This window comes from Schistocerca serialis, chromosome 8, assembly GCF_023864345.2.
Source record: "Schistocerca serialis cubense isolate TAMUIC-IGC-003099 chromosome 8, iqSchSeri2.2, whole genome shotgun sequence".
Classification (NCBI taxonomy): domain Eukaryota; kingdom Metazoa; phylum Arthropoda; class Insecta; order Orthoptera; family Acrididae; genus Schistocerca; species Schistocerca serialis.
In genome coordinates, this window is record NC_064645.1 from 573,393,064 (window position 1) to 573,410,011 (window position 16,948).

Here is a 16,948-nt window from a genome sequence, read left to right on the forward strand (position 1 = left end):
ACATAGAGTCTTTTAAACCTCATTAAGGAACAAGAGTGGCAGGATGATTATAGCGCCGATAACATGGATCCCCATTCCAGTGGGATAAGGATATCATGTAGAACAAAGCGGGAATTATATAAAAATGTTAGAAGTAGTCACAATCAAGCTGCAGTATCCCATTACATGATTGTTAGGTGCTTAAAATGTTGTAAGGAAGGCAAAGAGTATGAGGTATACAAATAGAATAGATGATTCACAGGATAAAATTAAAACCATATGGTCAGTTGTGAAGGAAGTGTCTGGTCAGCAGCACAAGGTCGACGATATAGAGTCAGTTCGTAGTAAAAATATTTCTGTTACTGGTAAATCAGATATATGTACAGTATTTAACAATCATTTTCTGAGCATTGCTGGCGAATTATATAGAAACATACACTCCTGGAAATTGAAATAAGAACACCGTGAATTCTCCCAGGAAGGGGAAACTTTATTGACACATTCCTGGGGTCAGATACATCACATGATCACACTGACAGAACCACAGGCACATAGACACAGGCAACAGAGCATGCACAATGTCGGCACTAGTACAGTGTATATCCACCTTTCGCAGCAATGCAGGCTGCTATTCTCCCATGGAGACGATCGTAGAGATTCTGGATGTAGTCCTGTGGAACGGCTTGCCATGCCATTTCCACCTGGCGCCTCAGTTGGACCAGCGTTCGTGCTGGACGTGCAGACCGCGTGAGACGACGCTTCATCCAGTCCCAAACATGCTCAATGGGGGACAGATCCGGAGATCTTGCTGGCCAGGGTAGTTGACGTACACCTTCTAGAGCACGTTGGGTGGCGGACGTGCATTGTCCTGTTGGAACAGCAAGTTCCCTTGCCGGTCTAGGAATGGTAGAACGATGGGTTCGATGACGGTTTGGATGTACCGTGCACTATTCAGTGTCCCCTCGACGATCACCAGTGGTGTACGGCCAGTGTAGGAGATCGCTCCCCACACCATGATGCCGGGTGTTGGCCCTGTGTGCCTCGGTCGTATGCAGTCCTGATTGTGGCGCTCACCTGCACGGCGCCAAACACGCATACGACCATCATTGGCACCAAGGCAGAAGCGACTCTCATCGCTGAAGACGACACGTCTCCATTCGTCCCTCCATTCGCGCCTGTCGCGACACCACTGGAGGCGGGCTGCACGATGTTGGGGCGTGAGCGGAAGACGGCCTAACGGTGTGCGGGACCGTAGCCCAGCTTCATGGAGACGGTTGCGAATGGTCCTCGCCGATACCCCAGGAGCAACAGTGTCCCTAATTTGCTGGGAAGTGGCGGTGCGGTCCCCTACGGCACTGCGTAGGATCCTACGGTCTAGGCGTGCATCCGTGCGTCGCTGCGGTCCGGTCCCAGGTCGACGGGCACGTGCACCTTCCGCCGACCACTGGCGACAACATCGATGTACTGTGGAGACCTCACGCCCCACGTGTTGAGCAATTCGGCGGTACGTCCACCCGGCCTCCCGCATGCCCACTATACGCCCTCGCTCAAAGTCCGTCAACTGCACATACGGTTCACGTCCACGCTGTCGCGGCATGCTACCAGTGTTAAAGACTGCGATGGAGCTCCGTATGCCACGGCAAACTGGCTGACACTGACGGCGGCGGTGCACAAATGCTGCGCAGCTAGCGCCATTCGACGGCCAACACCGCGGTTCCTGGTGTGTCCGCTGTGCCGTGCGTGTGATCATTGCTTGTACAGCCCTCTCGCAGTGTCTGGAGCAAGTATGGTGGGTCTGACACACCGGTGTCAATGTGTTCTTTTTTCCATTTCCAGGAGTGTAGTTTCTACAGGGAATCATATAATTCTCTTGGAAAATGCCTTTCCGATATTGATATCTGAAATACTTCTCTGTGATATTGACAAGGGAGAGACTGAGTCAGTAATTAAGTCACTGAAGACTAAGGACAGAACACTGAAGTACTGTGCTGCACATGTTAGCCCTGTACTTAGCCATGTTTGTAATTTTTCCTTTAGGAGTGGTCAGTGTCCTGAACAATTAAAGTACTCAGTAGTAAAGACGCTTTATAAAATGGGAGAAAGGAATAATGTAGACAATTTTACAACTATTTCTACGCCATCAGTGTTTGCTAAAGTTATTGAAAAGGCTTTATGTGTAAGGACAATTGATCATTTTACATCACATAATTTGCTATCAAACGTAAAGTTCGGCTTTACAAGTGGTTCAAAGCTGATAGCTGATAATGCCATATTCTCTTTTCTCTGTGAGGTACTAGATGGATTAAACGAAAGGTTTCGAACGCTAGGCATAATTTTCGATTTAACTAATTGCTGTTTGCTGATAACACTAGCTTGGTAATAAAGGATGATGTGTGCAAAATTGGCTCTGTTTCAAATAGTGCAGTTCGTGACATAAGTTCATGGCTTGTAGAAAATAAACTAACGCTAAATCAGTAAGACTCAGTTCTTACAGTTTCTAACACGCAATTCAATGACACCCGACGTTTTAATTTCACAGGATGGGCATATGGTTAGTGAAACTGAAGAGTTCAAATTTCTAGGTGTTCAGATAGACAGTAAACTGTCGTGGAAAGCCCACGTTCAAGATCTTGCTCAAAGACATAATACTGCCATTTTTACGATTCGATTGGTATCTAAAGTAAGTGATTATTCGACACGAAAATTAGTCTACTTTGCTTATTTTCATTCGCTAATGTCGTATGGTATTATATTTTGGGATACCTCTTTCCATTCCGAAAGGATATTTTTGGCACAGAAAAGGGCAGGTCGGGCAATGAGTGGTGTAAGTTCGCGAACCTCTTGTCGACCCCTGTTCACTAATCTGGGTATTCCGACATTGACGTATCAATATATATATTCTTTACTGTCGCGTCTTGTTAACAATATCAGTTTATTTCCAAGAATCAGCAACTTTCACTCAGTTAACACTAGGCAGAAATCCTATCTGCATTTGGATCGCACTTCCGTAACTCTTGCGCAGAAAGGTTTGCAGTATACTGCTGCATCCATTTTCAATAAGCTACGACTCAAATTCAAAAATCTTAGCAGTAGTCCACGCGCTTTCAAATCGAAGCTGAAGAGATTCCTCATGAGTCTTTCCTTATATTCTGTCCAGGAGTTCCTTGAAAAATTAAGCTGATTCTATGTTATATTGTTGACTGATTTTACTTAAACTTATGGCTTGACTTTTTTTGGGTTCATAAACATTTTATTTTATCTGTTATTACTTTTGTGCTGTAATTTCATGTACTGACACGTTCTATGACCTTGGAGATTTGCTCAATTTGGTCCTATGGAACTACACGTGTAAAATACAAATAAATAAATCAACGGAAGCAAGTGACTACAGCGGGTTGGACATGTGGCTCGGATGGAGGACAAGTGGCCTTTCCAGCTCCTGAATTTCATTCCCACAGGGAGGAGACCTCTGGGAAGGACAAGGAAGTGGTGGAGGGATGGCCTTCATTAAGACCTGCCACAGTCAGTGACAGATGTGTACGGATGGCAGATGACAGGGGTGGACACAGGACAATGGAGCAGGTTCTGTAGCAGCGCGCGGTCCATTGTGCGTGATCGGCTAAAAGTAACGTAACGCGCCTACACATTGAAATAATTGATGATACGTGTTCCTAATGTCTGGAAGAAATATCGGTTCTGAAGAACAAATTAAATCGAAGAAAATGAAGAATCAGTTACAACCGAATCGTTACTGCTCGACTATTTCTACGCAATAACGATCGAAAGAATTTCGACGAATGATAAAAAATGCAAAATAGTTAGTGAAGTTTCAGATAATGAAGTTAAATATGTTTTAGTTTGGATTGCAATTGTTATAGAAAATGCTCGCCTGCTCACGGTGTGGGCGAAGCGAACAATATTGTATAGTTGTTTCTCTATTTGGAAAAGTATTTACGTAATGATTAACACAAGACGATCAGGGGGAACGGACTCAATAACACTGACTCGAGCTCAGATTCAAAATCACGGTTAGCAACATAAAATAAATCTAATCGTGAAGTCAATACATCAAATTGCGCTAATCACAAACAGTTGACTGTTAATTGTTTGGCACTCAGTTTGCCTAAAAATAGCTTCACGCAGCCTACCACAGAGCGTACTATTAATATTTCGCCTATCGTAATTGCTTGGCTCTAATGTTTTTGAAAGGAATGTGCAGATGCCCTGGAAAGAAGGAAGGAAGCCAGGCGCAAGTGGCTGAAGGGGACAAATCTTACGGCACAGGTCAAAGTTCAATTTGAGGAGTCCGAAAGACTACACAAGCAACTCTGAGAAGAGTAAAGAGGAAGTACATAAGGGATATCATCAAGCAGAAACAGACTTCAGAGGACAAAAGACTAGGGAAATGTTTCTGAAGGTGAAGTACCTCTGCAAAGGCCAAGCAGAAATGTGTCTAAGATTCCCACGATAAGATCCTGACGAACGATAGCGACATAGCTGAGAGATGGAAAGAGTACTTTCGACAGCTGCCAAATTGTGATGAACCCGAACTGCAGTTTGATTTCCAGTATCCAATTACAGCCGATGCACATTATCCCCCACCTACCCTGGATGAGATAAAAACCAGAATCAGACACCTTAAGCAGAATAAGAGTCCCGGTGAAGATGGAATACAGTCTGAAATTATCCCGGCAGGAGGAGAGAAACTTGCAGAAAGAATACACGAACTGATACAGACAATATGGACCAAAGAAGAACTACCAGCAGAATGGAAAACAGCTCTGATTTGTCCAATACATAAGAAGGGCGACAAACTCAAATGCGACAACTATCGAGGAATCGCCTTGCTTAACGTCTGCTATAAGATCCTGTCCAATTGCCTCATACATAGACTTCAGCCAGTGGCAGAATCGGTGATTGGGGAGTACCAGGGAGGTTTCCGGCCAGGACGGTCAACAGTAGATCACATCTTCTGTCTCCGGCAGCTCACTGAGAAACTGGGTGAATACGGTAAAGATTTGCATATTTTACTCGTTGATTTTAAGAAGGCTTATGATTGCATGCATCGCAAGAGCCTGCTCAGCTGTTTAAGGGAGTTAGGCCTGGCAGAGAAACTTATCAATCTGATAAAAATCTGTCTGAGCGAAACACGTGCAAAGGTGAAGATGGGAAATCGCGTAACTGAGGAATTTAAAATTGTGACAGGACTCAGACAAGGAGATGGGTTGTCCCCTATCCTGTTCAACTTTGCCCTCGAGAAGATTGTACGCGAGACCTTCGAAGAGAACGAAGGGATTGAAATCGAAGGAAAGAGACTGGCATATTTAGTATATGCAGACGACATCTGTTTACTCTCTAGGTCTGAAGAAGAGTTGGAGCAAATGACCAAAGCACTAAAGGAGGCTGCCAGCAAATTTGGGCTAAATATAAACGAAGCCAAGACAGAGTACCTCGTTATGTCACGTGGTCATTGTCAGACTGATGGTCATCTAAAATCACTGAGGTGGGAGACCCGTCCTGCAAGAAAGTGCATGAATTCAAATACCTAGGGGCATTTTTCACTGAGAACTCGTCATGTGAAGCAGAGATCAGTGCCAGCATACAAGCAGGAAACGAATCTTACCACAGCCTATCACAACTGCCTTGGTCCAGATATCTCTCCAGACAGTTCAAGATTGACTGTACAAAACCCTGATCCAGCCTATTGTTCCATATGGCTGTGAGACATGCAGTATCCGGAAACAGGACTTCCATAAGCTCCTCGTTTTCGAGAGAAAGATCTTCGGTCCGGTTCTGGATGCAGACACAGTGGAATGGAGGATCAGATACAACCAAGAGTTTGAGGAACTATACCAGCAGCCCAACATAGCAGGAACTGTCAAAGCCAAACGAATACAGTGGGGCGACCATGTGGCCCGGATGGAGGATGGAGGATCACAGATGGCCTCGGAAGCTCCTGGATTTCACACATACGGAAAGAGACCCCCAGGGAGACCCAAGAAGCGTTGCAGGGATGGACTCCATGAATATTTAAAGCAAGTGTCAATAGATGTGGACGGATGGCGGATAGCAGCAATGGACAGAATACAGTGGAGGAGGAAACTTGTAGAAGCGTGCGTTCCACTGGGCCACATCACGTAGTAGTAGTAGTAGTAATATTGTAATTGTTCTTAAAGAAATATTTTCTGTTAAGCAAAATGTATCTTATTAGCGTGTAACTACCGATTAACTTTTGCATAGCATTGTTAAGTATTTTGGAAATGAGAGCAGAAATTATTTATCACACAAAGAAATTAAACATACTGATCTACAATAATCTTTAAAAACTCACTGAAATCACTTTTTCATACTGTTATTTAAATAAAGATTTCGCTAAGCAACAAAGTCCATTATCTTTCAACTATTTTTCAAGTTTTGATAACTTTCACTTTTTTAAACAAATTATCAAAATTAAAACGGCTCAGTAGTTTTAGTCTTTTTGTCATCACTGGTGACACTTGGTTTTAATTGTTAACGACAAGATAGGACGCTGCTTGATAAATTGTTCGAGTTTAAGCACTCATAACACAGCGTTAACTTTAAGTTGGAATTATTCACAAAATGAAACTACAACGTTGGCTAGCTTTGACACACTTCTGATGTTAAAGTTGGTCTGGTCTTACTTCAGTGAGTGGCTGCTGGTCCTCCGACAGTGCGTCGCTTTGCAATAAACAAGTTTGGGTCCACAGTGCTCTGCTTTCATATTAATTCCTCTTGATACTTTTTTGCACTGTGCCCAGTGAATACCGTTATTATGCCTGGCCATAGCATACAGTTCTTCCAGTCTGGTACCTCACAACCCCAGTCAGCAAGTTGCAACCACTGTGGTGAGTAGAAGACGTCGTCAATAACGTAATGCTGGTAGACCAAACAATAACATGATAATCAACATTGAGTGAACATTCCAGGATGTATATACATAGTTTTTTTGTGAATGGTACTCGCACTACACGCCACTAGCAACTACAATGCCTGTGTCAGTCTCTACTGTACAAGAGCTCGCGTCAGACTCAACTGCAGTGTGCGCGTCCGCCCCCAGCGACAATGTTCCCTGCTTCAAATATGAGGTCTGTGCCAAAAATTCCGGTACATTTCTGATTTCCCGCCAATGGTGTGTTGGAGCGAATTCCTGTTGGCATCCCTGCACAAGTCTGTGTGTAATGTGTAACTGCCGGAAGTTTGATTGTTGTTGTGTCTGTTAGTTATTGTTCAGTGCTGTATTTAGTAGAATGTTGTGTCGCACAGTTCGCGAATTTCGAGATGGCAGAGATAGAGGAGCAACGCATCTGCATTAAATTTTGCGTGAAACTGAGCAAAACCTCTACAGAGACACACCAAATGCAAGAAGCCTATGGTTACGGGTGGTTAAGCTTTACTTCATATTACGAAGTTCACATGGTTTAAAAACGGCCGGATGGAAATTAAAGATGGCCCTCGTACAGGAGGCCCTTGACGTCTACCGACGACGCTCATATCGGGAACGTCAACTAAACTGTGCGTGCCAATCGAAGACTGACTGACCGAGATATTGCAGAAGAATGTAACATGTCAGTTGGATCACGTTATGAAATGCTGACACAGCATCTTAGAGGGGGGGTTGGGTTGTTTTGGGGAAGGAGACCAGACAGCGAGGTCATCGGTCTCATCGGATTGGGGAAGGAAGTCGGCCGTGCCCTTTCAAAGGAACCATCCCGGCATTTGCCTGTAGCGATTTAGGGAAATCACGGAAAACCTAAATCAGGATGGCCGGACGCGGGATTGAACCGTCGTCCTCCCGAAGGCGAGTCCAGTGTCTAACCACTGCGCCACCTCGCTCGGTGCATCTTAGAATGCATCGTGTTGTCGCCAAGTTCGTCTCACGGCTCATGTGTCGACACCAGAAAGATCTTCCCCTTGCAATCTGTGAAGAGCTTTTGGATCGCGCAAATAAGGCCGAGGCGTTCCTTAAGAGAATCATAACGTGATGAGACGTGGGTCTACGGTTATGATATTGAGACCAAGATCCAATCTTCACAATGGGTCGGGAAAGGTTCACAAAGACCAAAAAAGCTCGTGACGTCAAGTCAACTGTCAAAGTTTTCTTCGACTCTGAAGGATTGGTTGATCACGAATTCGTTACCACAGGGACTAACTGTTAATCGATGGTACTATCGGGAAGTGTTGCGACGCCTACGAGAAAATGTGAGAAGGAAACGGTCTGAAATGTGGCGACAGAATTCATGGCTCTTGAATCACGATAAGGCACCCGCACCTTAGTCCCTGTTGGTGCGTGACTATTGCACAAAAAATGAAATCACTGTGCTGTCTCATCCTCCGTATTCTCCAGATCTGGCCGGTGCGGACTTTTTTATTTCCAAAGTTTAAAACCCCGTTGAATGGATGAAGATTTGCAACGACAGACGAGATAAAAGGATTAAGACTGCTTCCGGAAGTGGAAACGGCGTTGGGAGTGGTGTACCAACTGCAGAGTATTTCGAAGGAGACCTTGTACAGTAAGTAAAGGCAAGCGTACAAAAATTTTGTGGACAAAGTTCTTGAATATATTGAGCAGATGTCGTATACTCTTTGACTGTTCACAATAACAATTGCCCTGACAAGACCAGCGTGCTTACTACGAGGGTTATTCCGAAAGTAAGGAACGATCGGTCGCGAAACGGAAACCACAGTGAAAAATCCGATGACGTTTTGCACAGGTGTATTGGGCAGTGGCTCTAGTATGGCCGTCGATCGCGTTACGTCGTTCTTTCTAGTTCTGAGCACACAGGAAGCACTTAAGGTACCTAGAACAGTAGTGTATCCCGCCAAGTACGAGGGCCTGGTGAGAGATTTCGCCTGAAGCTATACAGCCAACATTACATAACTGTCGTGCGTTTTCATCTTCAAGACAAATCTCACCCGCATTCTGCAGGGGCAATGAAGGTGCGCCTGCATCGTTTTCAATTGGAAATGTTTGATTACCCACAATACGGCCCCCAATTGTCTCCCTCTGAGTTTCATCTCTCCTCATGTGAACCGCTGGCTATGAAGACAACGTTTTGGCGCAGACAACGAACTGTAAGCCAGTGAAGAGAACTGGCGGAAAGCACTGACGGCCACCTTCTATAACGAGGGTATTGGAAAGTTGGTACAAAGCTACGACAAATGTCGTATGTCGGATCGGCGACTATGGAGATAAGTAGCTGGAAGTTGTAGCTAACTGCTGCAAATAAAACAGTTTTGATTTTCACTGAGGTTTTCATTTCGCGACCTATCGTTCCTTTCTTTCCGAATAGCCCTCGCACATGCTATTACATACTTCTTTTTTAAATGGTTCGAATGGCTCTGAGCACTATGGGACTTAACATCTGAGGGCATCAGTCCCCTAGAACTTAGAACTACCTAAACCTAACTAACCTAAGGACATCACACACATCCATGCCCGAGGCAGGATTCGAACCTGCGACCGTAGCGGTCGCGCGGTTCCAGACTGTAGCGCCTAGAAACGCTCGGCCACCCCGGCCGGCTCTTCCTTTTTAGTTATTGAATTTAAATTGTATAAAAATATTCATTCATAAGAAAATATTTACAAATTAGAGACAAAATACACTACTGGCCATTAAAATTGCTATATCACGAAGATGACGTGCTACAGACGCGAAATTTAACCGACAGGAAGAAGATGCAGTGATATGCAAATGATTAGCTTTTCAGAGCATTCACACGTACAACGTGCTGACATGGGGAAAGTTTCCAATCGATTTCTCATACACAAACAGCAGTTGACCGGCGTTGCCTGGTGAAACGTTGTTGTGATGCCTCGTGTAAGGAGGAGAAATGTGTACCATCACGTTTCCGACTTCGATAAAGGACGGATTGTAGCTTATCGCGATTGCAGTTTATCGTATCGCGACATTGATGCTCGCGTTGGTCGAGATCCAATAACTGTTAGCAGAATATGGAATCGGTGGGTTCAGGAGGGTAAAACGGAATGCCGTGCTGGATCGCAACGGCCTCGTATCACTAGCAGTCGAGATGACAGGCATCTTATCCGCATGGCTGTAACTGATCGTGCAGCCACGTCTCGATGCCTGAGTCAACAGATGGGGACGTTTTCAAGACAGCAACCATCTGCACGAACACTTCGACGACGTTTGCAGCAGCATGGACTATCAGCTCGGAGACCATGGCTGCGGTTACGCTTGACGCTGCATCACAGACAGGAGCGCCTGCAATGGTGTACTCGATGACGAACCTGGGTGCACGAATGGTAAAACGTCATTTTTTCGGATGAATCCAGGTTCTGTTTACAGCATCATGATGATCGCATCCGTGTTTGGCGACATCGCGGTGAACTCACATTGGAAGCGTGTATTCGTGATCGCCATACTGGCGTATGACCCGGCGTGGTGGTATGGGGTGCCATTGGTTACACGTCTCGGTCACCTCTTGTTGGCTTTGACGACACTTTGAACAGTGGACGTTACATTTCAGATGTGTTACGACCCGTGGCTCTACCCTTCATTCGAGCCCTGCGAAACCCTACATTTCAGGAGGATAATGGACGACCGCATATTGCAGGTCCTGTACGCGCCTTTTTGAATACAGAAAATGTTCGACTGCTGCCTTGGCCAGCACATTCTCCAGATCTCTCACTAATTGAAAACGTCTGGTCAATGGTGGCCGAGCAACTGGCTCGTCACAATACGCCAGTCACTACTCTTGATGAACTGTGGTATCGTGTTGAAGCTGCATGTGCAGCTATACCTGTACACTCCATCCAAGCTCTGTTTGACTCAATGCCCAGGCGTATCAAGGCCGTTATTACGGCCAGAGGTGGTTGTTCTGGGTAGTGATTTCTCAGGATCTATGCACCCAAATTGTGTGAAAATATAATCACATGTCGGTTCTAGTACAATATATTTGTCCAATAAATATCCGTTTTTATCATATGTATTTCTTCTTGGTGTAGCAATTTTATTGGCCAGTAGTGTATACTACATAAAAATTACTCCATTGCTCAAAATTGAAACATTAATGTTGCGAAAATCTCTAATGTTATACACTGTGTTGTTGTGATACAGTAAATGTGAGTAACTATGGAAAAACACTCTTAAAGCAAGAGCTCCCCAACCCATTCTGCCCTCCTGTAAGAAACGTTTCTGAAAGTCTATTTGTAATTAGTTTCGCATGTATCTCGTATCCAGAGATCGAAAGAGTAATACGTCTATAGCTGTGACACATTATCACCATCACGAATAGGAGGAGGTTGGTTTGCGCGCTTTCCCGAGGAGCTGCGTTTGTATTCTCCTATATCTTAGTCAGCCGGCAGGGAGCCTGTGCGCCTCCTCGACAGTTAGGCGGGGGCCGAGCGAGAGGAGACCCTTTGCCTCCCACCTGTGCCCGGCGCCTCGTTATAGGAGCCGCGGCGGCTTATCTGGCGGCACAGTGCGAGACGCCCAGCAGACGGCGCGACAGGATGGCCGCCTTCGACCGCAGGTTCCTCAACGTCGTGGTGCTCGGCCTGGGCTTCATGTTCGCCTTCACTGCCTTCCAGACCATCGGCAACATCGAGGTGGGGCCCACGCTCTTTCTACACGTACATCTGTACTCTGCAAACCACTGTCAGATGCTTGGCAAAGGGTCCTTCACATCACGTAACAGGATTTCTTCCCATAAGCAAGTCACGAAGGATGTAGCCAGAATTCTGTCAAAGGGAGGGTCGGATTTGTTGTAGAGGACCGTAAAAAGACTCATGTCTTCCATTTATTCTGAAAGTCTCCACAAATAACGATGAACAATTTTACATTAAATGAATCCGCAATTGCAACTGGGGACAACCATCAGCTGTAGAATGTAATGACAATGAAAATTTGTACCTGACCAGGACTCGAACCCGGATGTCCCGCTTATCGCGAGCAGTTGCCTTGCCATTTGTCGTCAACCATGCGTCTGTGACCTGTACATCCACTATGTACGGAGTGTTCCAAAAGTCTCTCCGCAGTGCCGTACGATTGTTAGCCACGCGTGCCGTGTGATTGTTCGCCTGCCTGGGTTACTTCCCTTCAAGTGGACTCTCCCAACATTCCACTGTTTCGTTTATCTCAGCTTGTGTTAAGTGAAATACTGAACGGTTATTTTCAACAAGATGGTGCAACCGCGCATACAGCTCGCGTTTCAATGTCGCTCTTGTTGATGTTCTTGGTGATCGGATAATTTCACAGGGTCCTTGACCTCCACGATCGCCTGATCTAACACCACCTGACTTTTCTTTTCTGTTGGGCTGCAACGAAAGCAACTGTCTATAAAAAACCGTCCATCGATGAATTGAAAACTGCAACATCCACTTTCACTGCTTTTGTTACAGAAGATATGTTACAGCTTGTGTTTGGAAACATGATTAGACCAATTGAATTGTATATTCGACAACAGAGGGGACACTTTCAACATTTAATGTAAAAAATTTTATAGTAAAAATGAATATTCAGTAAATTAATAACTTGTATTCCACTGAGTTTCATTTCGGTGTATTCACTACAGCATACGGCACGCGCGGCTAACAATCATACGGTACTGCGGAGAGACTTTTTGAACACCCCGTATATTCCTACATAGGTCATCCGTTGTACTTGGAAGTCGCATCCCCGGCATCGGCAGATGAATACGGCTTTGCAGTGCCTGTGTTATTCTGATTGCGATGCAAAGTTATGCATGCATATAATTTCGTTACTTACAAGTGCTGTGTTTTGGCAAACCACTAACAAGCAGTTATGTTCCAGTCTACCTTCATCCTCCAACGCGATTTTACAGCCTTCTTTCAGTCGGGATTTGAACTGCGGGAGTTGTCAGGAATGAACGACCGCAAAGTTTTTCGAACACCGTGATTATTATCGGCAGAGCTTTTGGAATAGACAGACCTATGTTCGACGGAGAAGCTAGAACAATTTTTGGTGGCGAAAATGCAAAGTATCTGTAATTATTCACTTTCCCTAATTTCCTCATTTAAATATGCATCAGTCATTTCTTGCACTGCAAAAAACATCATTTTCTGCGGAATGTCCCTGCAGACAAATGCATGAGCCTAAATTAGGAAAATTTGGATTATTATTTTTTTCGTCATATGGCTTCCAGTGTCGGGAGTCTCGTAAGAGGTGTTCGGCTCAGCTTCGACGCGGCTCTTTTCATTTAAGCGGATGGTCTCTATCTTTGGGGAAACTGTCAGGAAAGAAAGATATTCGGTGGAATTGTCTGTGACCTATACTAAGGGACCAGCCCCAATATTTGCTTAAACTGAAAATGGGAAACCACAGAAAACCATTTTCAAGGTTGCAGCCGGACGTATTCGAACCACTGCATCTCTCGAATCCAGGGATTGTTAGCTCAGTGGCTCAACACGCAGAGCTATCTAAAGTCGCTGGAGAATTTGGAAAACTGGTTACTGCACATCGATTTAAAATAAAATAAAATGAATCACAGGGAAAGACTGAATTCTGACATTGCATGTTTTTCCTTTAATTGTGCGTGTTTAGTCATTTGATGATACATGGGTGCATGCACATTTTAAGATTAATTGTGCATGAAATGCATGTATAGTATTACAAGAGCATAAATAGATTTTGGACGAAAGAGGGAGGGAGGGATACAGGGCTCGGACGAATTCAAGCAGCCCGCTGAAAAAAAATCTTGATTGGAACGAACTATAGGACGTGCTTTCGCTCTCCATAAACTCCTGTCCATCGTTCCGTATCGAACTGTTCTCATAATTGAGTACCGTCCGGGTGACCAGATTGGGCGATATTTTGCCATTTGTGCTACAATGATAGAATATTGAGCAAATGTTTCAAAGAGATGCAACCATCGCCGTTTGGGCGATATTTTTGCTTATCAACGCGATTTTTGGACGAGAGAGACAAATCCAAGTGTATTTTTATGCACTGATTTGATTTAATGTTATTTGTAATGATATTTACTGTTGTGCTGTCTTGTGAAATACTGCAATATTGCAACCTCTAAGTTCTACTAGGCTCCAAAAAACGACTCCAGTGCTCACATTAAACAGCTATAGACAGGTAATTAGGGTATTATAGTAGTGAGTACATACTTTTAACTTGGCGTAACGCTAGCAGTCGGATATTAATCGATTTTCCTCTGCTATCGTGAACCATGGACCTTGCCGTTGGTGGGGAGGCTTGCGTGCCTCAGCGATACAGATAGCCGTACCGAAGGTGCAACCACAACGGAGGGGTATCTGTTGAGAGGCCAGACAAACGCGTGGTTCCTGAAGAGGGGCAGCAGCCTTTTCAGTAGTTGCAGGGGCAACAGTCTGGATGATTGACTGATCTGACCTTGTAACACTAACCAAAACGGCCTTGCTGTGCTGGTACTGCGAACGGCTGAAAGCAAGGGGAAACTACAGCCGTAATTTTTCCCGAGGGCATGCAGCTTTACGTATGGTTAAACGATGATGGCGTCCTCTTGGGTAAAATATTCCGGAGGTAAAATAGTCCCCCATTCGGATCCCCCCGCGGGGACTACTCAAGAGGATGTCGTTATCAGGAGAAAGAAAACTGGCGTTCTACAGATCGGAGCGTGGAACGTCAGATCCCTTAATCGGGCAGGTAGGTTAGAAAATTTAAAAAGGGAAATGGATAGGTTAAAGTTGGATATAGTGGGAATTAGTGAAGTTCGGTGGCAGGAGGAACAAGACTTTTGGTCAGGCGAATACAGGATCATAAATACAAAATCAAATAGGGTTAATGCAGGAGTAGCTTTAATAATGAATAGGAAAATAGGAGTGTATAGTGAACGCATTATTGTGGCCAAGATAGACACGAAGCCCACGCCTATCACAGTAGTACAAGTTTATATGCCAACTAGCTCTGCAGATGACGAAGAAATTGAAGGAATGTATGATGAAATCAAAGAAGTTATTCAGATAGTGAAGGGAGACGAAAATTTAATAGTCATGGGTGACTGGAATTCGGCAGTAGGAAAAGGGAGAAGGAAACGTAGTAGGTGAATATGGATTGGGGATAAGAAACAAAAGAGGACGCCGCCTGCTAGAATTTTGCACAGAGCACAACATAATCATAGCTAAAACTTGGTTCAAGAATCATAAAAAAAGGCTGCAAACATGGAAGAAGCCTGGAGATCCTGACAGGTTTCAGATAGATTACGTAATGGTAAGACAGAAATTTAGGAACCACGTTTTAAATCGTAAGACATTTCCAGAGGCAGTTGTGGACTCTGACCACAATCTATTGGTTATGAACTGTAGATTAAAACTGAAGAAACTGCAAAAAGGTGGGAATTTAAGGAGATGGGACATGGATAAACTGACTAAACCAGAGGTTATAGAGAGTTTCAGGGAGAGCATAACGGAACAATTGACAGGAATGGGGGAAAGAAATACAGTAGAAGAAGAATGGGTAGCTTTGAGGGATGAAGTAGTGAAGGCAGCAGAGGATAAAGTAGGTAAAGAGACAAGGGCTAGTAGAACTCCTTGGGTAACGGATGATGAAAGGAGAAAATATAAAGATTGAATAACTTCGGGGAGAGAATCCATGGAGAAGTAATAAAAACTTTGAGGTTTGCCGATGACATTGTAATACTGTCAGTGACAGCAAAGGACTTGGAAGAGCAATTGAACGAAATGGATAGTGTCTTGAAAGGAGGATATAAGATGAACATCAACAGAAGCAAAACGAGGATAATGGAATGTAGTCGAATTAAGTCGGGTGATGCTGAGAGAATTAGGTTAAGGAATGAGACACTTAAAGTAGTAAAGGAGTTTTGCTATTTGGGGAGCAAAATAACAGATGATGGTCGAAGTAGAGAGGATATAAAATGTATACTGGCAATGGCAAGGAAAGTGTTTCTGAAGAAGAGAAATTTGTTAACATCCAATATAGATTTAAGTGTCAGGAAATCGTTTCTGAAAGTATTTGTATGGAGTGTGGCCATGTATGGAAGTGAAACATGGACGATAAATAGTTTGGACAAGAAGAGAATAGAAGCTTTCGAAATGTGGTGCTACAGAAGAATGCTGAAGATTAGATGGGTAGATCACATAATTAATGAGGAGGTATTGAATAGGATTGGGGAGAAGAGAAGTTTGTGGCATAATTTGACTAGAAGAAGGGATCGGTTGGTAGGACATGTTCTGAGGCATCGAGGGATCACCAATTTAGTATTGGAGGGCAGCGTGGTGGGTAAAAATCGTAGAGGGACACCAAGAGATGAATACACTAAGCAGATTCAAATGGATGTTGGTTGGAGTAGGTACTGGGAGATGAAGAAGCTTGCAGAGGATAGAGTAGCATGGAGAGCTGCATCAAACCAGTCTCAGGACTGAAGACCACAACAACAACTGCTATCGTTGGCTGATTATCGACAGTGTGTCGTATTTTTGAAAACAGAAATATCTTTCAGTTTCACAAAACGGAAGTTGGTAGTTAGGTCATGCGTAATTTCGTTTATGTGATTTGGGGGGGGGGTGATCAGAACCGCCAGGACCCCCCCCCCCCCCCCCCCCACCTTTTGGCTACGTCCTTGAGATCACACCAATACTCAAGAAAGGAAACAGGAGAAATCCGGTGAATTACAGAAAAGTATCACTGACGTCGATTCCTAGCAGGAGTTTGGAACACACGCTGTGTTCGAACATTATGAATTATTACCTCGAAGAAAACGATTTTTTGATATGTACCCAATACGGACTCAGAAACAATTGTTCTTGTGAGACACAACTAGCCCTTTATGCCCTCGAAGTAATTTGTGCTATCGACAGGGGATGTCAAATTGATTACATACTTTTAGAATTCCAGATGGCTTCCGACATAGTTATTCACAAGTGGCTTCTAATCAAATTGCGTGCCTACGGAGTATCGTCTCAGTTGGGCTGGATTCGCTATTTCCTCTCAGAAAGATCACAGTTCGCAGTAACTGAACAGTT

The 16,948-nt window shown here is 44.3% G+C and overlaps 1 protein-coding gene across 1 annotated transcript in view; it reads left to right on the forward strand.

Moving 5' to 3' along the window:
- Positions 1 to 6,986: 6,986 nt before the first annotated feature.
- Positions 6,987 to 16,948, forward strand: part of LOC126417129 (UNC93-like protein MFSD11) — a 187,037-nt gene continuing 177,075 nt past the window's right edge. Inside the window, exons 1-2 of the mRNA XM_050085025.1 lie at positions 6,987 to 7,085; positions 11,351 to 11,569. Coding sequence (XP_049940982.1) covers positions 6,987 to 7,085; positions 11,351 to 11,569 — 318 coding nt within the window. The remainder of the gene's footprint in view (positions 7,086 to 11,350; positions 11,570 to 16,948) is intronic.